The 27,240-nt window shown below is 35.0% G+C and overlaps 3 protein-coding genes across 6 annotated transcripts; 1 reads left to right on the forward strand and 2 right to left on the reverse strand.

Annotated features, from left to right (window-relative positions):
- Positions 1-3,699: 3,699 nt before the first annotated feature.
- LOC145910138 (E3 ubiquitin-protein ligase arih1-like) lies at positions 3,700-6,804 on the reverse strand. Its single transcript, XM_082997162.1, has 13 exons — positions 6,463-6,804; positions 6,249-6,407; positions 6,130-6,186; positions 5,962-6,054; positions 5,640-5,695; positions 5,514-5,580; positions 5,302-5,451; positions 4,957-5,106; positions 4,782-4,892; positions 4,636-4,719; positions 4,401-4,577; positions 4,234-4,346; positions 3,700-4,172 (listed from the first exon to the last, which is right to left on the reverse strand). The coding sequence occupies exons 1-13, from the start codon at positions 6,697-6,699 to the stop codon at positions 4,091-4,093; spliced, it is 1,536 nt and encodes a 511-aa protein (XP_082853288.1). The 5' UTR covers positions 6,700-6,804; the 3' UTR covers positions 3,700-4,090.
- Positions 6,805-15,062: 8,258 nt separating this feature from the next.
- LOC145910233 (synaptic vesicle 2-related protein-like) lies at positions 15,063-20,816 on the reverse strand. 3 transcript variants are annotated; one of them, XM_082997286.1, is made up of 16 exons: positions 20,692-20,816; positions 20,492-20,577; positions 19,801-19,899; positions 19,460-19,531; positions 19,276-19,400; positions 19,151-19,214; positions 18,718-18,843; positions 18,358-18,486; positions 18,192-18,268; positions 17,434-17,522; positions 17,141-17,242; positions 16,958-17,069; positions 16,350-16,431; positions 15,781-15,870; positions 15,615-15,728; positions 15,063-15,415 (listed from the first exon to the last, which is right to left on the reverse strand). In XM_082997286.1, the coding sequence occupies exons 1-16, from the start codon at positions 20,801-20,803 to the stop codon at positions 15,344-15,346; spliced, it is 1,551 nt and encodes a 516-aa protein (XP_082853412.1). In that variant the 5' UTR covers positions 20,804-20,816; the 3' UTR covers positions 15,063-15,343. The 3 variants fall into 3 exon arrangements, with proteins under 3 accessions (XP_082853412.1, XP_082853414.1, XP_082853413.1); XM_082997288.1 differs by having other exon boundaries at positions 20,131-20,577; positions 20,692-20,755; XM_082997287.1 differs by lacking the exon at positions 20,692-20,816 and having other exon boundaries at positions 19,801-20,113; positions 20,492-20,572.
- Positions 20,817-22,663: 1,847 nt separating this feature from the next.
- LOC145911490 (alpha- and gamma-adaptin-binding protein p34-like) lies at positions 22,664-25,254 on the forward strand. Of its 2 annotated transcripts, none has more exons than XM_082998855.1 (7): positions 22,664-23,207; positions 23,464-23,657; positions 24,169-24,254; positions 24,321-24,439; positions 24,491-24,594; positions 24,694-24,835; positions 24,903-25,254. In XM_082998855.1, exons 1-7 carry the CDS (start codon positions 23,123-23,125, stop codon positions 25,031-25,033), a joined length of 861 nt encoding a protein of 286 aa, XP_082854981.1. In that variant the 5' UTR covers positions 22,664-23,122; the 3' UTR covers positions 25,034-25,254. The 2 variants fall into 2 exon arrangements, with proteins under 2 accessions (XP_082854981.1, XP_082854982.1); XM_082998856.1 differs by having other exon boundaries at positions 24,491-24,582.
- Positions 25,255-27,240: the final 1,986 nt, after the last annotated feature.

Consider the following 27,240-nt stretch of genomic DNA (forward strand, 5'->3'; position numbering starts at 1 on the left):
CTAACTGTAAGCAAGACATATAGATGTTTCCACATAAATTTACCAAAAAAAAACAGATAGGCCTATATACAATCAAAGAAAATGAGGCATAAACTTTTTTGTTGATAAACATGTGATTTAAAAATATACATGACAACTTATTTCAACTGCACCATGTGATTATCAAATATGTTGACATAAAAACTTTAACAACATCTGTTGCCAAAAAGTAAATTGCTGTTTGTTCTACTTTGTTCATGGCAGTTTCACCCCCAAACATACTTATGTACAAAACCGACCTAATCTGTAAAACTGCCACAATAAATCTATGAAACCAAATCTGTAGTCCTACAGAGATTTCACTATTACGCCTTTTGATTCAGGATTTGTGATATATATATATCTTTTTGTTGGGTAAACAACCAAGGCAATCTCGAAAATAAACAGACAGAGTTATGAGTAGTGGTGGACATCATATTCATACTCAAATAGCAATAGCCTATGTATTTTTTTCATAATTTCGCCGATCAACTATTAAGTGTACAAAAGTCACATTGCCATTTCGTACGACGGCCGAGTTATCCGCGTTTAAATTTGCACAGCACGCTAAAGTAATCCGAGTATACTAGTCAATAGAAAAATGTTCCTCAAGCTGCATGATTGCTAAAACGATGCATTCTAATAAATCAACCGGTCACAAAAGGCCTGTCAACTAAAATATGTTTTCCCAAAACGGCGTGTTTACATTGGATACACACACACACAGCAGCAAGAAAAGAAAAGTCAGTCCAGAACGAAGAGGTTTGACCCTAGTGCGCACGAACGGTTGGGAGTGCTTAAAAATGATATTTGCCCATATTCAAAATTTACACTTTAATCATATATCAACAATACAAAAAAAATTGTGCAAAACTCAAAATAAGAGTTCTACTTTCTGTTGCAAGTCAAACCAATCGCAACTTGCGATAGGTGAACCTGCAGCACACATGTTTCTTGACATAAAGTGCTATATGTGACATGCTAATTTGAAATAAAATATAATTACACTATAGAATGGTCATAATTTTCAACAATTTCTGGCGAAAAAAGTAGCTTCAAACAGCCACAAGTTTCCAAAATTCAGCTGATCAAAATTACGTTTGAACCGTTGCAAACATGATTGTGTGAAAGTGAGATAATTGTTGCGTGACGTCATTGAATGCGATCCAGTCGACCAGGAGCTGCCAGCGAGCCTTATGTGTAGGAATGGAAAGCAGTGCGAAACATGCTTTAACCAGGATCGCAACTAGTGAACAAGTGCAAGTGCAACAAAAGTATTGTTATTGTTTCAACATAATAGGTTGTATTTAGTTGCATGTAGAAGGAAAAAGACAAACCGGTATTGGTATATCTAGCGCGTCAATTAGTATTTATTGAAGCATTGTCGTTTCGTCCACTCCCGACAAAAGATGTAGGCATAATTAATTTTTGAGGCTGGCAATGACCGTCAAAAAAACCGTTAAACCAACAAAACTCCTGTCATAGCACCGCTGTTTATTTGGCAGTAGCATAACCTACGGGCTCAAGTTACATCCTTAACTAAAGCAGAAAAAAACAGTTTTAAAAAAGGGACAAACTTTCGTCATCACTCCACGCACATTACCCACCATTGATTTGAACAGTGCCTCTGAAGCAGCTCTTCAACGCTTCGGCACAGATAAACTAGCGGAAGCCGATCATGCCCGCAGCAAAATTTCTAAGATTTTGAAAGAAGCCAAATTGCCACCTTCAAACTTGTCTAAAGAAGAATGGGAAGCAACCACGCGTGTGAGGAACGACACCAACATCATCATATCCAAGGCTGACAAAGGAAATTGCACTGTGGTCATGGACAAAGAAGATTATGACAATAAAGTTATCACCATGCTCTCGGACAACGAAACCTACAAGAAACTTGCCATATCACCTTGTACGAGAGTGGAGGCGAAACTGAACAAATTTGTGTGGAAATTACAAACAGAAGACTGCGTATCCCAACCGGAGTATCGAAGACTACCTAGCAGCGACAGTGTGCTCCCTAAGTTCTACGGGTTACCCAAAATCCACAAGTAGGCTATTCCATTACGACCGATTTTTTACAAGCCTATACACACTAACCGCTATACAATACACCTCACACCATCCGAAACATTAAAAACTCACTGTGACCAGAACCTTACATAACAGAACGATTACACATATTGCCGATCCACACATTCGGAGGGTTGAACGCAAACACGATCGGAACGTCCTAAAACTAAACTAATTTCCCACTAACCGAAATCTTGTACCACCCACACACAACAAACCTACATAAACTTACACAGCATTCACTTCCATACCATATGTACAGGGAGTTTCTGAGCGGACATCAAGAATACTCAACGCCACTGGAGTAAAAGTTGCCACGAAACCGGTGTGCACTTTAGAAAACATGTTTTCTAAACCTGAAGACCGTATGCTTCAAATGACAGGTGTTGTGTATTTAATACCTTGCTTTGATTGTAACACAGTGTATATTGGCCAGACTAAGCGCAATTTAACGTCCCGTATTAAAGAACACAAGGCAGTCGTACGCAATATGGAACCCAATAAATCTGCTCTATCTGCCCACATGCTTGACACCGACCACTGTATCAATTGGAAGGAAGCAAAAGTATTGAAACAAGAAACAATTTTGGCAAAATGGTTGTTTGTGGAAAATTATTATATTAATTCGCTACCTAAAATGTGTTAAATCGTAATGATGGAAAAGTACTTTCGCCTGTGTTTCGCAATTTCGCCCGTAACCATTCTTGACTCTTGTTTCCCATGTTCGGCCGTTTGACCCGTGATTGATGTTGTCCATTAATTTATGTCCCGCTGTGTTTTAGCTGTTGCGCTATTTTGTACTTTTTCGTCGCCTAATTTCTTTGCCCGTGGGTTTGCTACTGTGTTTGTTTTATTGTCTGAAGAAGCCTAGTCGTTCGTACAGGCGGAACGTCAGAAAATACAATCTTTTTTAAACAAAAGGTGTATATTTGTTGTTTTTCACCAGAAGAACGTCAGATTAATATTTCATTATGATACCTGGCGGTCAAAACCTATTTTCAGTTTTCGTCTGACCTGTCGAATGGTCGTTATCTGTCTGAACGTAGTTAAACGATGCCGTACTTCATTAGTTATTGTTCAAGTTCATGTGAGGTATTTTTTGTGTGATGTCACCGCTGTTATAACTATTCGGTATCTTGTATATAAGGCGCTTTTCCTATGCAAAGAAGGTCGTTTTTGACGCTAATGTCGTTCATGACGCCAAATTTGCTGTAGCGAAAGCTTTACGATTATTGGTCGCCGCTACTTCTATTGCAGCTTCCTACTTTGTTAAGTTGACGTAGAAGCAGAACCAAAAACTGAGAAATATATTTGTTGTAGATGTACCCAGTAATGTTTCATGTAAAGGGCATGATCCTCCCCTGCGCAGATGTACCTTTATTTTTAAGTAAAGTTGCCATGTGCGTGTCACATGCACTTAAATTCCTCACACAACTAATACGTAGACTGGATGAAGGGAAACATGGTCGATTCTACGGCGTTTCTTTTCAGATATTGCACATCTAAAACACTTATGCTACCACATAGATAATTTATCTTTAACAGGTTTTGACGTAGCAACTTTAAGTAATCACAAGTTACAAGTTTCACCCATTTTTCAGAGACGTAAACCAGCTTCTGCTTAAGTTTATTTCAATACAGCAAGAAATGTGTTTAATATTTCTCGATATACAAAGCACATAAAACCAATATTTCAGAAAAATTCGTCCGGGACATATCCACCAGGCGTTTATTTTATGCACTGAAGCAAATAATAAAAAGCTGGCACACAACTACAACAATGAATTAGTGACTGGTGATTTATGTTGGCAATAATACGTTTGCATAACAAAGTGTAAAGGTTTATGAAAGAGGCCACAGATATATCTGTTAACCCATAAACGAAATGATCAGATGTTACATGAAACAAAAATTAGTATCTATTTTTCTTCCATTGCGTACAGAAAAAAAACTCTTACAAAGTGTCATCGCAATACAAGATTGTTGATTTAACATTATGTATTCAGTCAAAATATTCCCACCAATCTTCATCATAACCTTCACGAACATGTCGTAATAGAACGTTGCGCCGTGAATCACAGTACCTATAATAAAATAACAATTGAACTAGAACTACTTCAAAACATAACCAGGCAGTTAAAATACCTGTATTTATCCTGAACTTTTTGATGGATTTCAGCAACTGAAGCAGTTGTAATGTCACGTTCCAAGTATTCACTTAATACTTCGGTAGCTTTTTCACAGTCAGCTTGATTTTCCTGCACGTTTAGAATTTTCATAGTAGGTAAAATACCTTTAAAATCTTATCTTACCTCAAATATAATTGACTGATTATTGCGCTTCAAAAAAAATGCGAATACGTAAGTGTACATCAATGTTTGTCGGCATTGACATAAAACATCAACAGCTTTTTGCAAAAATTGAACTTCAATCCAAGTCATATTTAGACTTTGCATTTCATCCATTTTTCTTTTCACATGGGCATATAACTGAAAACAAAAAGAAGTTCAATTAAAATATAAAAAAATTGCCTTATACAACACTGACCTTGTGTTCAAACTTCAAACTGTGAAGATGATTCATATACCGGGTACAATAAAATAAATACCTTTGTAACATTTGTCTTGAGCGCTGGAAGTAAGATTCATCGACCATGTAGTTGTTACTATTACCCAATAAAAAATCTTACAAACCTCTTGTATATCTCGTGCCTTTTTAGCATCGTCTGCGTTGTACCGATTACAATTATACCACGAGGCACCATGGGGATCCCAAGGTCCAAGACACACCCAGCAAAATTCATGCTAACCAAATGCCACAGTTGTATTAGAAGGTACTGTTATATTGGCATAATTTTCTGCATAATACCTTGCAAGATTGATTTCTACAAACCATGTGGTTACAGCCTCCATCTTTCTCTATAGTTGCCAGGCACTTTGGGCACTCTTTGGTATTGGCTGAAATCCAATTTGATGTTTCACTGTCATCATCACATTTTTTGAGCCATTTCTTTAAATGCTAAACAATAAATGTGATGTGATTAAACACATATTTAGGTACATTTACAATACGATGGACACAATGTTGTCAAAACTGGCATATATCATAGGCAATTGATTGGATTGTATCTAGAAATATCAAAAAACTTCAATTAAAGACATAAAAATAAGAAACAACAACATTACAAAAACAGAAAAAGGAAATAAGTGTTACCACACATGTGACAGGGTCATGCCAGGGTTCACTACATTCTGCACAAAACTCCCTTCCACAGTTACATTTTACTGGCTGTCGGTCTTTGTACTCCAACTTAATCACATGATGACAATCTGGAGCTGGACACCATTTAAGCAAAGAATTGCACTACATATTATAAAAATAACACCATTAAACTGCATTTACTACAATTATTACAAGATCTTTACCTCAACAAAGCTATTTGTCATAAGATGTTGATACTTCTGTTGGATTTTTTTGTCTGTTATCAACTGCCTGTCAGTAAAAGAATAGTGCCTAACAATGAAATTTCATGTGAAACTTATGATACTTACATAACAAGTGCATCATCGACAATAATGTTGCAGTCAAATGCAGGACATGAAATCATCTGCAAATGACATCAAATAAAATAAGGGTGGAGCAAAAAAAAATCACACAACTAAAATTATCAAGGGATAGTTAGGTACAACCCAGGGGAAATAGGCAACTAAACCAAAGGTAAAAATATACAAGATGTTGTTACATTGTTGTTTAGGTAGATATCATGTGTCAAATATTGGATGGTAAATCAAAATCTGTGCCCAACATACACATAGACAAGTCAAAATTACTAACAAAAATCATAAATACAATCTTCACAAACCTAAAATTTACCTGTGACATTCCTTCATCAATAATTTTAGTACTAAGGTATTGCGACCAACAATCCTTGCAAAAAATATGTCCGCAATCCAATCCTGCCATTAACTGCAACAAAAATCTTGTTGTTGATCAAATCCACATGTATTTATGTATATAAAAACTGAAAAGCACCAAACCCACTTTGTGAGGGTAAGAACTGCAACAAATTTCACATGGAATAAGAGAATTGGAGTTAATCTAAAAAAGAAATCCAAACAAAATCAATTAAAGATTGTCAAAAACAGTAAAGTATATTATACCTTCAGATTGCACATTTTAGCAGATTTAAATGGACTGATCACATGGGCATCTGCAAATATTCGCTCCTGATTTCCTTCATACTCATAATAACGTTCTAACAACAATTCCTTGTCCCAGTTAAAGTGTGCAAGTAAAATACGTAAAGTGGTTGATGGTATCTGAGAATAAATAAATTACAACAAAAAATATAATGTAAGTAACAACACAACATACATTTAAAATATCTTTCACTTCATCTAAGATAATATTCATTAATTTTACTACATCATTAAGAGACAAGCATTCATAGGGAAAAAGGTCTTCATCTCTTGGGTCTTGATATGCAGTATTTTCACTATCTTCTGCTGGATCACCAAGAAAACCTTCATCTATGTCTAAACAGTCACTCTCATGTAAATTATCATTGATTTCTTCTTCTTCATCCTCATAGTAGCAATCATCAGAATCCATTGAAAACTGAATAAATTTTGTGCTGTGGTCCCAACATTAAATATTTTTCGGTTTTTCTATAATTTGGCCTATAATTTTTGCGAATGAAAATTGTTTGTGATAGTAATGTATTAAAATCCAAACACAGCGATCTTCAGACAGCTCAGATCGATTTATTTAGAGAAAAATATATTTCGCCTAAAACGGCATCATCAGTTTCTCCATTTACCAAAACTTATTCAAATCTATTTGAAGATCGCTGTGTTTGGATTTTAATACATTATTATTGATACGGTGTGCGATCGACAGCCTGCCAGGGGCCTTTGGTTTTTTTGATCCAGATTTGATTTACTAATCACATTGTTTGTGATAGATTTTTATGCATATAAGAAGTATTGCAATGCAAAAATGTCATCAAAACAATTTCTCATGATTTTATTTCTGTGACATGTTTTTTGTGTATGATGTCATCGTCATCACTGTCAAATAATGGAAATACAGGATGAAAACAATGGGCAATAAAATAAAGGTACCCTGAAGCCTGAACAAGAGCGTTTTTTTGTATTTTACGACTGTAAACAATACCCGGGTCTAGTGTACAATTGTATACGTACCTATGTCCTAAAAATCGGGGAAACCCCAAAATAAGTCACAATGAAGGTGGGGGTCAAGTTATGACGTCACACCAAAAATTACGTCACTGTGACGTCACTAGCCGAAGATACGCACCGACGAACATTCTCGCCAACACGCACATACGCGGTTCTCCTAAAGGCATTGGACAGGCGACGAAAGGCACAACAGCAACTAAGAAATACATGTTTACGCTTCATTGATTATTCAATAAAATAAACCTATTACAAGCTTGAAATTTCGTACGATCGACCACAAGGGTGTCCAAAAGCAATATAAGAAAACATTTAAGCTGAGCATAGCGCGTTTTAGCCACGAAGGAGACGTCGCAGAAACTAGACATTTGGTACAAATTACAAGATGGGATGTATAACAAACATACTAAAAATTCAAATCGCTACCGGTTTATTAACCCTCTTTTAAACAATCACAAACCTTTGTTTGTGACGTAAAAAAGTAAGGTCAGGGTTAGTGTTGTAAAACATCAGGGTCCGGTCAATTTTATTCAAAAACACAACCGAAACTTTGGGGTTGTTTGCGTAAATCAATTAAGGCAATGAATTCGTGAGTAACATTAGCTCTTTTCATAGTATGTGAAGTTCCCAGCTTTTCTCACTAGAAAGATATGCAAACAGATTGGAATGTATTGCAAACGTGTTTAAATGAATTTAAGAACAAAATTGAATGGCCACAACTATGAAACAACCATAGATGTTACATTTCCTGACAGCGTCTTTGACCTAACCTCTATGTATTTGTTGTTATTTTTGCAGGACCGTTCATCAATAAAAAATTTTTTTGGACAGTCGTACCTCGCTTAAAAAGGAATATTTTAGCTTGCTTTATTGCATCAACGTATTCACTGACACATGTTTAAAAAGTGTTATCTTGTCTTCTTAATTGGTGATTACTGTTACATTGTCGAGCAACCAGGGGCAGTGCCCGTTAGCGAATAAAAGGGTATCCTACGCGAAATTGCAACCACAAAGAAGGCATCAAAGAAACAACATTTGAATCGCCACCAGTTTATTAACCACGACCTTACGGTGACCCAATGGTATTTGTGGCTGTGTTTTTACGATACGAATTTATTATATTCTTCCAGGAGACCTGTTGCCTAATTTGAGCAGTGTCAAGTCGTAGATTAGGCATTGTCTTATTACCAGCGACATCAATACACTGGAGTAGAAAGTTGGAATGCAGCCATGCAGGTAAATCAATTGTGTAATGAATTAATAACTAATTCCAAACCGAAATATATTCTTTCAACCAAGTCAAGTCTTCCAGCAATTAAGTATTGTTTATATGACAAAAGTGTTTCACAGTTCCAGAAACGCTTTGCTGTGGTAATACTGGAATGCTGACTTGCTATGAATCTGCTTGTATTTGTCAAAAGTAGTTTCTCAAAACCAGGAAGCATATTTTCGTTGCCTTATTTGGTATTCCCAAGTCCCTGCAAGTTTGCCAACAATGCTCATTGTTTTCTAATAATTGGCATCTACAAAACTTGGGTATCGCCCTTTTCTTTTTTTATGATGTGTAACGAAAACCGCAAAAAAACATCTTTCCTTGCAAATTCGTGTGAAACAAACATAAATTCGCTGGTGGGAGTTAATTCACGAAAGTTATCTTTGTGTAGTGCGTTCCTCCCCAACAAGGACGCCATTAATTGGGTTCGGCAACATGGGTTGCTGTCTTTGACAAAATTATGTGTCTGCGGGTCAATCATGACGGAACAACGACTGTCGGCGTCCAAGGATAGGTACGATTGTACAGAAGGGAATATGTTATAAGTTGATTACAATTTTGTTCTAATCCATCTAACATCAACGTTATTACGTTACAAACAAAAGTTTGTTATTGATTAAAAGAGGGTGAATAAACCTGTAGCGACTTGAATTTTTATTTTGTTTGTTATACATCCCATCTTGTAATTTGTACAAAATTTGAAGTTTCTTCGACGTCTTCTTCGTGGTTACGTATGATTTCGCACTTGGTACTCCCTCCGAGGTGTGCAAGCTAAAGTACTGGTCCGATTAACGTGAATTTTGGTACGATTGTACAGAAGGGAAGGTGTTATAAGTTATCAACAATTTTGATCGAATCCATCTATCATCAACGTTATTACGTCACAAACAAAAGTTTGCGACTTGAATTTTTTAGTATGTTTGTTATGTGTTCCTTGTTGTCATTCGTACTAAATTTCAAGTTTCTGCGACGTTACGTACTATTGTACACTTCGATAGTGGTTTACGCCCACCGCGCTAAAGTGCGTTAACATAGGTTAACATCTTGGTAATTTTTGGAAGAAATACTTGTCGGATTTCGTTATGAATAAGCACGATTGTGAAGGAGGGGCTGTTCTTTATAACATGTGAAAACCAAATAAAACTGGCGTAAAATGTGGTTGTTACGTCACAAAAAAGTTTGTCGTCGAACTATTATGTACGACATCTCTTTCAGGGTAACGTAAAATTGAACACTTTGTGACATATTTACCGCCAACGGCGCTAAAACGCGCTATGCTCAGCTTAAATTTGTTCTTACCACTTGTGGTCGATCGTACGTAATTTCAAGCTCGTAATAGGTTTATTTTATTAAATAATCAATGAAGCGTAAACATGTATTTCTTTGTTGCTGTTGTGCTTTTTGTAGACCCTCCGATGCCTGCAGGAGAACTACGTAAACTTCGTCGTTGCATTTCTTCGGTTAGTGACGTCACAGTGACTTATTTTTTGGTGTGATATCATAACTTCACCCCACCTTCGTTGTGGCGTAATTTGGGGTTTCCCCAATTTTAAGAACATAGGTTCGTACAATTGTACACTAGACCCCCAGTCCCAATTTAATTAATAAAGGGACAACCAATACAAACCTTGCCTTGAAAACAAGTCTATGTCTATTTGTTCGTCACCACGTCACCGATCGCCAGTGAAAACAACTATTTTTATACGGGCAGCACATAAAAACACAAAAACGCTTTTAGCGTTACGCATGATTAAACAGCTATTCCAATTTTTGTTTGCACAATTCATAAAAGCGAGTTGTTCGTTGCGTTACTGATATCTTGGGCAAAACTAACTTCTTTGACAATCAACATAATGTTTTGCAAGAACATCAGTTTAATCATAGAATACTAAAACATGGAATGGAAACTCCGCTGAAAGTGCGCCGTCACGCATGAGTAACACTTTACGCAAAATGAAAAATGCATTGGGTTAAATGCGATTTTGATGTTTTCTAAGGGGCTTAAAAACCCATTAAATAGAACAAAATTTAAAACTTTTTCAAAGAAACAGGAAGTTTGGTCCCTCGTCTTTTGAAATATGTTAATGATTTTGAATAAATCGCGTCGCATCATTTTTTACGGCGATTTGCTGTCTACTGCCTTTTGGGTCAAACTATGAACAAATAATTGCGCGCTTTTGCTGTTTGCAAGCAGTGGGAGGCTAAATCGAGTAATATTATCAACTACTATGCTTGTTATGTAAAATCAACTACTTGCTTATTATGTTTTTTTCTAGGACAGTATCTCTGCACACAGTAATGCGATTGTTTGGGAATATTTATTTTGCAAAAACAGGGCATTTGACAAACAGTTGACAAACGATAGTATGACTGCTTTTTTTCTGCGATTTCTGTATCTTGATGAAGATGGACATGAAGATATTATAATGAACCAAATTATTAAAATCAGTTGATATCAGGAAATACCTTGCCAACACCATGTTCATACTGCTGAGTGCAAATGTTTTCAGTAAAGTTCAACACAAAACAACATTTTGTGCATAATATGGGTTTGAAAAAGCTAAGCCTTGACAAAATATATGTTGATTGCTTGCAAATACTCAAAGGCAGTGGGAATACTTCCAATATAAACCAACTATAATTTGTTTTTAAGTGTTTGCATACGAGTAAATTCTGAAAACTTTCATCTTTTTCTCCAACATGACATGTCTCCTCAGAAGCATTTTAATACATATCTAAATCAAATTCTGTTGTGTTTTATTTAAAACTAATCTGCGAAGAAAAAAAAATGACTAGTGAAAAAGGTTATTAATATGTTAAGGTCCAATTTTGCTGAAACAAAAGGCAATTATGTTTAGTTCAACAAAACATTACATATTTTCAACTGTGTCAGGAGCATTCAACCAAGTGTTATGATAAGAGTAAAAAAATATACTTCTGTTATGTGTGCAATAGTTTGACAAAAATAATTTCCATCAAATTTGTTTTCTTCTCAGGAATATTGGATTAATCAACACTTAAAGGTGAACTTTCGGCAAAAATGCCAATATACAACCAAATATTTACAATGAAATCAAATAGAAAACTCAGATGTGTGGGAAAAATGTATAAAGTAGATTACTAGTACAACAAAAGCAAGTTCATTATTATTCACAGAGCATCGGCTCATATGTGGCATGAATTGCTCAAAACCAATGGAATATAAAAAATGACACAATAATTTATTTGATGGTATGTCAATATTTTTTAGATAGCTACCACTATTTATTTATCATTTAATATTATTTGCATAAAAGATGAAAAACGGCCAGATTTAAGTATGGTTAACCAAATAAATACAATCTTTAAAATTAAGCAGCAAAATTTGGCCCTATCTTATCTGGTTTACAAAGGCTACAATCTGACATTTTGGGCCAAAAACTACTTCATGTAGTACTGCACTATCTGTCCAACATATGTCTTTACAAAAAGAGGAGCTATGAAACATTTTGATACATACCCAATAATGACTGCAAAAATGTGACCTCTGGGTCAGACTGTTTTGTTCAAATATTAGGTTTCTGAATCCAATGATTGCTTTTTAGGCAGATATGCAAATATAAAACATTACGTCATTACTTGAATGACGTAATTACATGTCTTACGTCATCTTTGAGGTTGACGCGATGACGTATTAACATTTTTTTAGTCAGTAAGGTGACTTGTAACACACGGTTAAAAAGTGTATTAAAGCGCGTCATAATTAAAATCATCCACATATTTTAAAAGATTAAGGATGAAACTACTTGAATTACATTTAAATAAATTCTTGTGGTTACATTAACTTGGAGTTTTTGGCCGCCGAAAAACGCCAAAATCGCATTTAACTCAATGCATTTTTCATTTTGCGTAAAGTGTTACTCATGCGTGACGAAAAGAGTTTCCATTCCATGTTTTAGTATTCTATGGTTTAATGTGACACAAACACGACTGAGAAGTAATAATTTTCGCCTATTGCGTATGTACAAGCTTAAGATGAGACTCACACCGGCGAACTTTATGCCCGACTTATTTTTTTGTGATGCGCTTCCTTCAGCACTTAAAGTAATGCGACCTACTGCGCGTATCGTTACAGCACCCCACACAACCAGGTGGCAACACATTCTGGCAACACTCAGGTAAACAGCAACTGAGACAGATGAAGAGAAACCGTGTTATCCCGAAATGATACTTGCCTACAAAATTGTCTTTATACTAGTCTTAGAAGATTTACAGACCCCCGATATGTCGTCTTCAGGCACATGTTATCTCAAATGACCTTCGTATCAAAATGGGTTCTTCAATTCTAAAAAAAATTGCAACCATTATCTACAATCCCCAACGATTCAACTATAATGCAAATATGTATTATTAGGCTATGGTTGTTTTATGTCGTCATTAAGGCAACACGGAAGTTTATAGATAACGAAAAGAATTTATAGAAGGTTACATGGAACAGTGCAGACCTATATCTCTCTGGTTTATGTATGCAACTTTTTGTGGCTGAAGTGTTAAATCAGATAAACTTTAGGAGACAATTATGTGAAATACTATTTAATCATGCGTAATGATTTGACCATATTTTTATTCTGCCAGAATGACAAAGGCAAAATACAAGGTCATAAAGCGAGGTCCTGGAGTCACAAGCGAAAAAATTAAAAATGCAACCTTTAACTGAAAATTGTAAGTTATCTGAAATTAACAAGTAGGGGGGTGTAGCATAAAAAAGATTGGCGTATGATCCAACAAGTGGCGTATGATATAAGACCTCACGTACTGAACAAATTAGCATCTGTTTGAAAGCAGATAGTATTATATACACAGTGTATATTAATATGAAAATTGTCATATTGTACTGTTTATATTCGTGACCGGGTTCCCACGTAAAAAGGTCAAACCAAACGTGGTACAATAATAATTACAGACCACGACCGCCCTGGTTCTAAAACAATAAAGGACTATACAGTGTCGTAACCTGCTGGTCCGCCCTGTCATGCCTAGCGGGCACCTGTGACTTGTGTTCATGCTTTATATGGGCCATACCAGCTTGCATCATTATTCCATTCCATTCCATTTCTACTTGTGGTTTCATTTGGACTGATGCCGTACGTTTCAGCCATCTTAATACAAGATTGTTTACCTGATTGGTGTCGGATTTAAGGAGTCAATAGAAGAACACGCATAAAACGAAACAGCCTATACAAAAAATAAAATAATTGATCAATTGCCCACAAAAAAAGTTTCGTCAGAGGTGACCTGGTCTTGGAACTATTTAAAACTGAGCCTACATTTCATGGTTTGAAAAACTTGTACTTTGTTCAGGCAGCTTTATAAATACCATAGTTTCGCAGTTTAATGTCTGCCGAATTGGCATTGGCCCATTGGGTGTTAGTAATTGATTTGTGCTTGCAACCATCGATATGGTTGCCGAAATTACTGCGGAACGCACAATATCCGCAAGGCTGAGACAGGCCTGCCTTGGCCATGTCTTGTGTGAATGTGGAGCGGTTGACGCTGGGACCAAATCTGTCTTTCCAAACTTTCGCTAGGTTGCTATTGTAAGGCTTATTGTCAACTTCGTTCAAGCGCCGCTACCTTTTAGCCTCTTCGTGCAAAATGCCTTTAGAAACTGTGGAAGGAAATGGGAATACCCGTCTTTGTGTGATCAATGGTTGCAAATGCAAATCTGCAGAGTACGGAAAACACGTGTTCCAAGTCAGAAAATGAACACCCGGTATTCTTTTTACAACTTATTTTTACGAAACCTGCTATCCAGCCCAAAAATAATGTCATCAATAAATCCGTTTAAAATTTCGGTTTTCTTGGTGAAGCTATAGCAACTTGAATGACAATGCGATGGACAACAATGTTAGCCGATGATGTAGAATGGTTATTGACGGCTACAAACCTATAATACCAGTATGTTGTGGCGTGAAAAAACCTCTGCTCACTCACACTTAAAAGTATAGCGCTCGTTGAACGACGTAACGCAAGAAAGGAAGTCTGGATGTAAATTCAAAAGAGTAGAAATCGATTTGTAAAGACCAAGTTTAAACAAAATATAGAACCAACAAGTTCATACTGCCATTTTTGCTGCCAGGCATAGTAATAAATAGGATTTGTTCTTCTGGTACTTAAATTTCGAAAGTGTTTATTGAAACCGACGTTTCGTCTACCATCCGGCGAGACATCCTCAGGGTTATTCCAAGTCCATGTCCTGTTTCTACAATCATAAAATTTGTACGTCCCGCATCATAATTTTGGGACCTAGGGTTGCAACTCTTCAACCATGAAATGCTATTTACCATTTTTACGTAAGTTATTTAGAATCTCGGTCTCGTGCCAGTTGTGGTGATAAAATTAATATGGGCCGATCCACACTGTATAGAATGCGGATCGGATATATCTTGTAGATGTCACATCGAATGAATAAGGAAACGAATATGCTTTATATCCAGCAAGCACATCATTTTAGCTGATTTTTATTGCACATAATAAACAGACAAAGAAATGCAGGTAAATTTAATTTCAGGTAAATTGCACATGTCAGGTAAATTTAGAATCCCCGGTTTTGGAGAATCTGCTTGTGCCTTTACTATTTTTCTTAAAATGGCAGTGACAACAAAACAAAGTTGTGGCATTGAAATATGGATTAAACAGCAAATGAAGGGATATAGTTAAAAATATAGTGTTACATTTTATTTGGAGAAAAAAAACTTTAAATTGTACACAAGTTTAAACCATTTTAATAAATACACACTGAGTTTCACTTTGCTTCATTAATATCAGACATTGCAATGCCTCCATCTTCCTGGAAAGTTGTAACACTGGCAGTTTCCTTAAAAACATATACAACAATTTCCAAATTGTCAATTTTTTCAAGCTTCATTTATATAGAAGTTCATTATGCAAAATAAAATGCTTTAAATATTTTAGTCTATCAACATGTGGACGTTTATTTAACAGCAGGTCTGGAGGCATGTGCTATTATTGTCTTGAACACAATTCCTATTTTGCAGTCCACTGAAACTACCAACCTGCATCGATCTTCCTTTGGTTTCAATTGGAAGAAATAAGCATGCAAATCCGGCCAATAAACTCACAACACCATAAATGGTCACAGCCATTGGTTCAGATGACCGTAGCATTACCTATACATGCAAATGATGTCAAAAAAATCATCTACATTTATTTCATTGTTACCTGGGCTATAAAAGGTGTAATAATTGCTCCCAATCGTGCTACACCACTGCAAGAACCAAGTCCAATTGCACGAACATTTGTGGGGTAAACCTAAAGCAGAGAGTTGGGTAAACCTAACCAAAATCATCATACATATGTGTGCATTTTAGGTTGGTAATTAAATTAGAAATAAAAATAAGTGTCGCAATTATAATAAAACAATAATTCAAAAGTAATACAGAAAACGTCAGAAATTGACTGCAGGAATCAGCCTTTGCAAGACGTTGACCGAAGGATCTGTCTTTACAAATCAATATAATATTCCTAAAGCTCCAAAAGCAGTAAGATCTTTATTGCAGAAATATTAATTTTTATGGCTATCTTGTTTTAGACAGAAACTGAAGATGCCAATAGGCGAAATTACTATTTCTGTAATAGAGTCTTACTGGCGCTGATCGTCTTTTACTCCTTTTGGAGCTCTAGGAATAATTTAAAAGTATGTACATGACAAATGTGCTTTGCAGTTTAACATAATTTTCAAATAAAAATAACTCCAAGCGTGTAAGCATTTTGGACAAATATATTTGTACCTCAGGAGTGTAGACATAAGCAGCCTGAAATGCACCAGATATAAAGGCCCTTGCCGCAAACAGAAAAAATATCATGACATTTCTAAAAAAATTCAACATGAGATTAGTAAATGACCAACTTTTAACGCAGAAGTATTACCATGCTTTCGCATAGCAAGGCAGGATCGCCCCACTGTGCAGGCCCTTTGTATTTAGCAATCACAGCTTTTATTACTCTGATCAGATCTAATATTCTGCTATGCCTTGGCTGCGAAGCCTGTGAACCTCATGACCAAAAATTTTGTTTTCCGATACATTTGCCACAATTTTAGCAACCACGTTTATCCATTGCTCAGTACTAACAATTTACAGCATGGGAACAGAACAGTATTTTGTACCAGTTTAAACATTGATTTAAGTGGTAATCATAGTTTGGCTGGTCTGCTGGTCAGACAAAAACAATTACACATGGTGACTTTGTAGAGCTTATTTTTAACAAAATGATGACATACAGCTTCAAAACAAACACAATGACATGATACAATTTCAATAAGTTACCACCTAGTCCAACATTTGTTACCTGTACTACATTTAAGGACCAAACCAATATATTTGCATGCAAGGTTTACCTTGATGTACAAATAAGAAGTAAAAAGCAGAATAGTGTAAATCCTAAAAGATCCAGGGCCATTGTTTTCTTTCGTCCTAAAATCTCGATGATTGCAACAGTTATAAGAACACCTGTGTAAACAAATGAGGCAAATTACTAACAACATCAATATTTCATGGATATAAGCATTAAAACACGAAACCTGGAAACTCAGCAAGAGTTGTCCATAATAAATCAACATAATCTTTTTCTGTTAGAGTTTTGCAAACCATGTTACAGTCACTTGTGGAATTGGTTGCAACCGCTGCAAAATAAAATATTTTACAACTGAATTCCATTTCAGATGACGGAATACAAACAAAATCAATAACATTAATTTCAAATAAAAATTATTATATCAAGACATAGATGTAGTCTCTTATTTACTAGCTGATATGACCATGATGATTCATGTCTACTGCATTTTTTTGAGAAATTAGCAAATTATATTCTTACTAAAACACTCTTCTCCGACACTGGCTTGAACTTGAAACAACTCAGTTGTCATTAGAACCAAACCATAATATGCAAATGCACAATTGAACCTGAAAATATCGTACAATCCATTACTTCTGTAAGCATATTTAAGAATATATATATAAATATAAATTAAAATGGAACCTGCACTTTGTACCTTACGTAAAGAATACTCCACTACTTAAAATGTATTTACATATAACGATTAATTTCAGTACAACACAAATTAGGCAACCAAAACAATTCAAAACATTTTCACAATACACTACATGCTGATTATTGTTCAGAGCAGAAGCACAGCTTGAATGCATGAATGCTTTAAGAGTTAATTGATGATTTAAAGTGCAAATGAATACATTTCGCCCCATACTAGTTTACCTTGCAAACTGCTAGTTACCAATTATTGATAAAAACAAGGCTTCTAATTGTGAAAACAAATTACTTTCCTAGTTGTCGAATTGGGTATTTTAATCTCTGGCCTTGATAGTAGCCAGAAGTACACAAACACTAAAACCCCAAACAAGGTGTTTTTATATGTGTTCGCATTATAATATTCAAAAGATTTGTGCCTTTCCATGTTATAGTTATTTATATTGATTGTTGAAGAAATTTAGCAGCAATTTGGTGTTTTATTACTTCTATTACAAAATTGTGCATAAAGGGTGATTTTGCCATGTTGGTGCTAATCATCCCACAAATTTAAACAAAAAAATAGAACATTGTACATATTTACATACCAAATTATCCACAACAAGAGAGTTGTTTTTCCCATTTGCTTGCTTTCAAACAAATCTTGAATCCGTCCCCTATTTTCCTAAAATTAAATTTCAAACACCATTTATATAAAATCAACAACGTAACCTAATTAACTTTATCACATAAAAAGCAAAGTACAAGGGTCACCTGTTTACAACAAACCAGCTTTCCCATAGGCATTGCGGTTTTATTTTCCACTGCAATGCGTTTCAAAGCTTCATACGCCTTTTCTGGTTTTCCAGACAGTACATTGTATCTTGGGCTTTCTGGCATCCACTGCAAAATAACATTGTATTTAATTTAGATACAACTAAATTTTTCTCAGTTTAGAAAACAAAACAGCTGAAAGACTAAACCGAAAAGTCAACAATGCCAGGTATAAACTTTTTTAGTAGTAACCTTATTTTTTTGGTTCATCTAGTGTTAGCCAAAACCCAATGACATCACAACTTTTGTCAAAGTATGACTTATACAGAATATGTAGATTTGGAGTTTAAGCGAATTTACCTTGCATGCAACTGAAAATAGTAACAAAGGTAAAGAACTGAATCCAAGCAACCATCTCCAACCAAGTGTTGGCATTATAATAATTGCTAGAACAACCTCCAAACATGTTCCTACTGCCCAAAAAATCTGAAATAAAAATCTTTTATTACAAATTCAGAAACAATAGTAAGCAAAGGAAACTTTGCTACTGTAAAATATAAATTGCAACCCAGAAGAAAAAAAGGTGAGAACCATTTTTCTCCAGCATTTTAATGTCTTGTAGTGATAGGTACAAAATGTATATTAATGTAGTATAAAAAATATGTTTATGCAATTTTGTGCATGTATTTGTATTCTCAACAGCTTCCAAAAAACACATGGAAAACACGAAATCAATCAACATACCAAATAGCATTTTAGGTTTATATTATTGTAAAAATGAACAAATACATACTTCAATCAGCATTATACATGTTGCACGGGACTTTACTGGAAGAAACTCAGCATATAGCGTAACCCTGGAACAGAAAGTGAGATAAGAGAGACTGCAAATTAGTCATTTTGTTTATAATTTCCTACGATTGGGGAACTCCACCAACTCCAAATCCAACCAAACCTCTTAAGAGTAAAATCCAAACCAAAGTTGGTGAAAATGAACTTAGGAGTCCCATGTAGAATGTCCATACAACACACAGGATTAATCCCTGCAAATAGTATTATACTAAAACTTTTTAGAGTACTTGCTTGAAAAGAAATTTCTTACAGTTTTTCTTCCATATTTATCACATATATTTCCCCACAATGAAGAGCTAATCATCATGCCAATAAAAACAACCTAAAAAGGTCAGTGGTAGATTTACAAATACAATTTGCACTTCCTTCTTCAAGCTTTTTGCACAAATAAACACATTTTATTGGGGTTTATCTATTTTTACTATTTAATTATATTAATATCTATGCTATAAACACAGTTATGTTTTACTGTGGAACAAAAACAATTAAACTCAGCTACAAAAATACCAAAAAGTAAAAATAGTTTGCATTTTAGCTCATTTATTTTATTTATTGTTTCAAAGCTTTGCAACAATCTAAACAAATACATACTGTTGTGATAAGTGCTTCTTGCCATGAGTATAGATGCCAATCACATTTAAGTTGTGGCGAGATTATACTTAAAATCATTAACTCCATCGCATCTGCCATCTGCAATTAAATAAGCAATCAGCAGATAAAACTAATTATGCACTTTTTCTAATTCATCTTTCTAAAATGATTCAAGAGATATTTTTTGAAGTATATGCGGTTAAAATATGTACTGGTAGTTGAAATTGAATTGGAAGATGAGGTAGATGGATGTAAGTTATGCACTTGCCTAAGAGACATGAAATCTTAAATGAATCACTCCCCCTGTCCCATTCTAAATGAAAATGATACCTGAGTTTAAGGTCTTTCAAGTGAATTTTATCCAGTTGTTACAATAAAGTGAAAGCCATTTAATGATGTCGTATTGTTTTGCTGGCAGACCTTTTTTTCAGAAATTCAAAAAATTATTTAAGCTAGATGTCACTCTGAAACACAACATTATGGAAATACTTCCTAAATGATTAATATAAACGTAACAAACACTAAAGCATTACAACAGTGTTTGACTTAGCATCTATCAAGTCTGTGTGGACAGCTGACCCCACAAGTATGACAATAAACACCAAAAAAATTGTGTAAAAACACCAAAAAATTTAAACACAAATGTTTCATTTGTCATCACTAGATAATCTCAAAAACAAAATAAGTCTACCCAAGCACATCCAGTTAGTAGAGATAGTTTCCATTGAAACTTCCCAAAACCAATGGCTTCCACTGCTTCTTCTACAGTAAATGTATCTGAAATATAATTCAGTTCATTTTGACTATTCATTAATTTTTTTTTCAGTAAAAATTGGTGATAATGAACGACAGTGGGAAACTAAAGACAAGAACATCTTAAACATGCAATACCTTCCGATGCATGATTTAAATAGTTGTATCCTGAGTTGTTAGCATTTCTTGAACGAACATTTGCTTCATCTGTTGATAAAATCTTTGTTTGTTTATTGCTAGCAGGATCCATACTGCAAACACTATTGCCTAAACAGAAAAAAAAATGTTGTAGTTTGGTTAAAGCAAAATTTTATTTTAGTTGTACAACAATAAGCTGCCAGCTGAGTGTACAATTGTACGTCATACGCTCATACCTATGCTGAATTTTACCTTTTATGAATGCCTGTATGTCACATTTTAGGATTGCCAGGTTTAATAAATATCATTGTATTTACCCAAGATAAATGTTAGCATCTATCATACACAAAATCAAAGGCTTGTAAAGAGACAAATGAACGACCTCCCCAAACCAAAGAGACGCTTTATTGACAACTTTTTTTTCCAGTCGACAAAACTTCAAACGCACATAGAATGACATGTACTTTGTAAGAATTAAACAAAATAAAATTCCTGACATTGGAGACAAATATTAATGTCCATTGTCATAAATCGATCGAAACTTCATCTACAAATCCGGCCCCAACTAAATATGGTACCATCAGAAAGCTAGTTAAAATACCCCGACTACGTAATTGATTTGGTTATTATGTATTTAAATGTGTAATATGTATCAAAATGTTTTATTTCTTGTAGAATATTTGTAAAACTTGTTCATAGAAGTTTGGTTTTAAACCACATCTAATAGTGGGTTATTCATGGTTCCGAAGTCGCGTCATCAATGGGTCTGACGTCACAATGCTGCAGGTAAAGATTAGCTGAAAATGCATTGGTTTGGATAGGAGTAACTTACTAAAACGCGTGTAGCGCAGCTCTAAATCCTTTTATGGGAAAAGTTATAAGTTTAGGCAAAGCAGAAACTTTGGAAGAATATATGTACCAAACACCAAACACCAAGAACAGCGTCTCGAATCAACTGCAACTAGCGCACCTGGCAGCAACTTGGCTGTTGTGTACGTTTTTACGACTTAAATTCTTCGACAATTTCTGCTTTGCCTGAACAAAAAAAAATCCCACAAAATGATTTACCGCAGCGCGAAACGCGTTTTATTGATGAACTCCTATCTAAACCAATGCATTTTCTGCCAAACTTTACCTGCAGCATTGTCATGTCAGACCCATTGATGACACGAAGTCGGAACATGAATAGTTATAGAGCTAAGGAAAACTAATTTGCAACTTATCTTTCCTTCGTTTTGACACTGAGAATTGCATAGCCATCGTTCAAATCGAAAAAATATGTGTTTACATTAGTGTTTTTATGTAGCGGATTTTTTTGCTTGTACTGCGTGAAGCGAATTGTATGAATACTTCAGTTCAGATTACGCGGAGCTTTCGGCAGACAATGTTTGGCTTACCAGTGACAAACATATAGACGCGGCGCATTTTTTCGGGTTAGCGTGAGTTATCGTTGAATTTCGCATAGCATCCTCGAGCGAATTGGTTAAAGTTTGATTTCATTCGATACTAGTATGGCATAGGATTGTTTATTCAAAAGAAGAACTTGCGACTCGGTTTGTACGAACATTTATCGAAAGTTATCAAAAACAAATCGATATATTTTCATGTTTTCAAAATATAAAATCATATTTCTGCACTTGTCCATTCGAATTTTTCATATATTTTAGTATCGTTTAAAAGGTTAAAGAGAGTAGATGCTCTGCTTTAAAATTTTTGCCAACGAATCTTGTTTTTGCAACTTATGTCATAATACGCATATCATATTCATAACCTAATATGAATATGTTTTTTTTTTATAATTTTTGTATCTTTAGAAAGGTGAGCCTATGAACTTTTACGTGTTAAAAAATCATGCTGCTACCTCGTAGAGCGACCGAGTAACCCGCGTACAAAGTTTTGTTAACTGGCGTTTTTTGTTTGTCAACTAACATCCCTCTCTGTGGCTCTGGTAAGGAACTATTAGCAATGGAAACAATTATAGCAGTATGGCATAAACACAGTACCTCGTAAATTACACAAAGCATCACAAGTTCATATGTGTTGTAAAACACTTTCTTTTTGTCTTGCTGGGCCTGCCCTCCATGCATTATCGCAGTGTCAGTGTCAGTGTAGGCTATAAAACAAATAAGAGGTAGACTGCCGTGTGAACGGTAACGGACCTCAGCAATATTGAGTCAGTACTTCACTGGAATAAAAACATGATGGACATAACAGAATTTTTTTGTGTGGCATGTATGCCAAAATGTGATACATTATTTTTAATCACACTTTTTAACTGATGTGACAAATATTTTTCTTTTTAATGTGGTAATGTTTTTTTTAGACTAGGTTAGTGTTTTTTCAGCAGTCTTCTAATCAAATGAATCAAAACATTTTTGTTTTTAAATGGGCAATAAATACTTGGTAATTGATTAATGCAAAAAAAAAAACAATGGCTAAACAAGCTATTGTGATTGTAAACACTGACACTTCATCATTGCTTTCGAACACACCCATTACCTCCAAACTTTTAACAGGTATAAAATTATGTTAATTTTACATGCAACCTGAGGATTTTTTGCAATTTGCAAAACTTTCTATGTTTGTAAATTTGACTTTTTTACACCAAGGAAATAGTCTTCTTTTTATATGTGGAATTGTGTACCTATTCAATAATAAACATATATATGACATGTTTAGACTGTTTTAAGCTAAGTACCTTTATGATGTAAAATGTAGCTTTCAAAAAATAATATTACTGAGTAAAATATTTTATTGTGTTGTGCATCTTAGGTGTTTTTGGTTTTGATGGCATTCAGGATCTGCCTTGCAAAACAGACACTTCATCCTCCTATCTGTCATGGAATATTACCAACAAATATTATACTGCCGATGTTGATGTGTGTGGCGTGAATTCCAAAAAAGTGTTTGATGAAACATTTTCAGATCATGTGCAAGCAATCATAGCTATATTTAGCTCTAAAAAGGTATTTATATCTAAAATGGTTGTGTACCATTAATTTTACTGGTAAGTTTTTTATATTTAAAGAAGTCGAAGGCAATGTTGGGGAAACTTTTTGGCTCTTAAACAAAAGATTGGTTTATGCGAGTAAAAAGTGGACAAAGAGTGTTTACACTACAGTTCATGAACTAGTACATATTTGCTATAATTAACGTCACAAAAATTTACATTTAACTGCAGTACAGTGATTTTAAGCAACACTAATTTATGCATACCCGTGGCAGACAAACTGGCCTTAGAATACCATTTTTAAAGATGGTTTAAACTTTAAAGGCTAATTAAATTAAATTGTATTTAGATCACTTTGCAATAAGTTGTTGATGATTATGAAAACATTTCTGAATTTTTTTTCTTTAATTTTATATATATTATGCACGTTTTATAGAGCAACATGTTAAATATCAATTTATGATTTGACCCAAATATCACTGAATTCTCTGCATGCTGTTTATCCTGTTGGTAATTAATTTTTTAAGGCTGATGAAGGTTTGGAACATTTGAAATCATGGTTGCCTTTTTTTGAAGTGTTGCAACCACAAATTAAACTTGCAGTCTGTGAAAAGTGAGGGTGGTCTATAATAAGACTTCATTAGTTTTTTATTTTGCTCACTGTTTTGACTCCTTTAAGGTGCTCGTCATCAAGCACAGATGACACATATATTTTACGTGAAGATATGCAAAGATGGTGTATTAAGAATGCTTTCGAGCTGGTAGAAATGAATCCTGACGAAGAAGATTTTGATGAATGTAAATTTTAACAAGAATTAAACTAATGTTTGTTAATACAATTTTTTCTAGATGAAGATTATGGAGTTAAACGAATAAAAGATGCGTTAAGTGCTATCACATGGCCTGTTATGACTTTTAAACAGGATGGAAATAATAGCAACGTAAATAATTTGGTATATATACCTTCATATTTTTGTTTGCAACTGTTTGATTGTTTTAAAATTCTTAGGCAATAACATTAACAAGTATATAAACTGCTTCTTAAATTGTAGTTGAAAGAAAATGCTTCGGAAATTCCTAATTCATATGATACAGTTGAAAAAAGGATTGACAAGTTATTAGAAAAGCCAGATAGTGATGAATTAGATGAAAGTGATTTTGAATCTCTTTTTCAAAAAATGCACTTGATAAAACGTAAGTGTTATACTTATTAAACTTTGGTTTAATTGCACTTTTAGTAACACTGCAGCAAATATTACAGAAACAGCTGAGTCTCTTCCTCAGGAATCACGCAAAGTCTATGCTGAAAAAGTAGTTGTGGCATTTTGGAAAGCATTAAATGGTGACAAAGAGGAAATAAGTGGACTTTCTTCAGATGATGACCTTGGCTAAACAAATACAGTCTTACAAAAACTGTAGATCGGTTTTTGCACACATAGTTAAAACACAATAAAGCAGCTGTTTTTTTATGCGTTTTGTGTTGTTGCACCTGGTCGTGTTGCTCGTACAGTAAAAAAAAATATTAAAAGCGGGTTGTAACATATCTTTCTCTTAATTGTATTTTTGCTTTTTTTTTAATTGTGTCCTATTCATATAATAAACATTAAAAAATATATAAACAGCCTTGCTGAAAAACGTGAATTTTTTCAGTCTGCAAAGGCGCTAAGGTTTGCACCGACATCGCTAAGGTACCCAGCTGCTATTTTCTTTGTATTAGACGGAAACAGTGCGAGAACTGCTGTTACTGGACAAACAAATTTGTGTCAGAATCATAAACAGTAAACGAACGTTTAAACACGCACCAATAATTCGGAACCGGCGTAATTACAAATATCTTTACATCAGTCGCCACAACAGGGGAACCTACATACACAACAACTTATAATTCAGTTACCACACAAACTACTTAAATAGATTCGTTACGAAGGATCGAAACCACACAGACTAACAACACCGAAAGTGTCAAACACAACGCAATACATTGACGCAGAAAAGAACTTCACAACTCTTTAAACACAGAAAATGGCATTATGCCAATTACTGAAATGAACATGAACAGTTATAACACTAAACCAGGAGTCACGGACCGCAACCGATCGGAATGGAGTCACACGGTTCATGCATGCAGCTACTAAAACATGTGGCATACGTACTCCAATAACTGTCCATATTCTTTACCGAGGTCCCGTTGTTGGAATTGTCTTCTCGGTCTAGAATAGATGCAATAACATAAAAGTGACTAAAACAGTGAATTTTTGCATAATGTTCATAATAAATATCCGGTCGGTATAGGCATACACTATATCTTGAAATCGCAATCATGTTTAGCATCATTGGAAAGGTATTTAATTATGCCGGTTGTAGGGTTGTCCTTCCTGTCGAGCTGTAAACAATTAATCGATTTAAGACAATATACTAAATACCCGCCCCCACTTACACTGTTTAAATGTTGAAAATCACTAAAACAGTCTTTTTGAAACGATTATTCAAAATGATTGTGAAACAAAAAATTAGTCTTGCTGTAAAACGAAAAGGTTTTTTTAGGTTTCGTTGCGATCAAGTTACAGTAGCGTTGTATTATCAAAAAAGATAACGAATGGTAATTGTTATGAATTAGAGTTTAGTCATAAAAAACAATAGGAATGAGCGAGTCAAACTGACATTAAACGTATTTTGTCATTAGAGGCAATAATGGGATCAAATTCATTTCCGAAATCGCTCGCAGCTTGGCGTAAACAAAAGTTTGCACAACTTGAAGACGAAGTTGCTCCAAAGAAACGTACTTTCTTGCGGTGGTGTACAGGCTGCATGGGGTGACAGGTCCCCACCAGGGAAACACAAACTGTCACGAGCACGAGGAGCATCAAGGGCATATAGCTCACGATGCACAGAAAACTTCACTTGCATGTTTGTCCTAACTGTTTGGCGCTGAATGCAACTGCCTTTGGTCGGCGGTTCCCTTTTACTGTATTGGGAGGTTTCCTAATGATACAAATATGACATTCGTAGAGTCAACACCAGAAGCATGCTTTAGGCCTATATCATCATGCAGTGCCGTGCAGGATTTTTTCGACCGAATAATTTTATGAGATTATCGAAACGCTGTCTATGACAACAGGAGCTATTCTTCGCATCTTTGTGCGATAATGTGAAGTTGCCATCGTTATATGCAAGGTTTTCCAGGCCAACCTGTACCCTTCGGCTGGATCTTTCGCGTTTAAGCGTTCATTTTTTTCGCGAATATGGAGCTTGCAGTGCTGCACCAAATACAACAGTCGAATCTTGCCATTGTGGGCCTTTCTACCAAAATGTAAGTATCAAACTGTCGAACGAGTTTTGCCAGCAATATCGAATTTGGTTATTTCAAGACTGGAGAAATATTTTGGGGTCCAGGGCAATATAAATTTGCGCTTGCTTGAGGTATCTCATCGACTGCTATCGGTCCTATGACTTGCAATGCGTGCTGTAGGCAACGTTCACAAGCGCTTCCATGTGTTGCGCATTTGACCTAAGTTGTGTGCACATGTCCCGTACAACATCTTACGACAATAATTGTGAGCTCGTGCGTTATAAAACGGTTTGCAGTAATTGTGGGTAAG

Source organism: Ascidia mentula, chromosome 8 (genome assembly GCF_947561715.1).
Source record: "Ascidia mentula chromosome 8, kaAscMent1.1, whole genome shotgun sequence".
Lineage (NCBI taxonomy): Eukaryota > Metazoa > Chordata > Ascidiacea > Phlebobranchia > Ascidiidae > Ascidia > Ascidia mentula.

Excerpts from the sequence above, each read along its gene's own strand:
- LOC145910138 (XM_082997162.1), bottom strand. The coding sequence starts at position 6,699 with ATGGATTCTGATGATTGCTACTATGAGGATGAAGAAGAAGAAATCAAT. Across the intron at positions 5,696-5,961 it reads TTGATGAAGGAATGTCACAG|ATGATTTCATGTCCTGCATT; the intron begins GTAAATTTTAGG and ends TGTCATTTGCAG. Across the intron at positions 5,452-5,513 it reads TGACAAATAGCTTTGTTGAG|TGCAATTCTTTGCTTAAATG; the intron begins GTAAAGATCTTG and ends TATAATATGTAG.
- LOC145910233 (XM_082997286.1), bottom strand. The coding sequence starts at position 20,803 with ATGGATCCTGCTAGCAATAAACAAACAAAGATTTTATCAACAGATGAA. Across the intron at positions 18,844-19,150 it reads CATGTATAATGCTGATTGAA|ATTTTTTGGGCAGTAGGAAC; the intron begins GTATGTATTTGT and ends TTTTTATTTCAG. Across the intron at positions 17,523-18,191 it reads CTCTTGTTGTGGATAATTTG|GTTCAATTGTGCATTTGCAT; the intron begins GTATGTAAATAT and ends CGATATTTTCAG.
- LOC145911490 (XM_082998855.1), top strand. The coding sequence starts at position 23,123 with ATGGCTAAACAAGCTATTGTGATTGTAAACACTGACACTTCATCATTG. Across the intron at positions 23,658-24,168 it reads CTATATTTAGCTCTAAAAAG|GCTGATGAAGGTTTGGAACA; the intron begins GTATTTATATCT and ends TAATTTTTTAAG. Across the intron at positions 24,595-24,693 it reads ATAGCAACGTAAATAATTTG|TTGAAAGAAAATGCTTCGGA; the intron begins GTATATATACCT and ends CTTAAATTGTAG.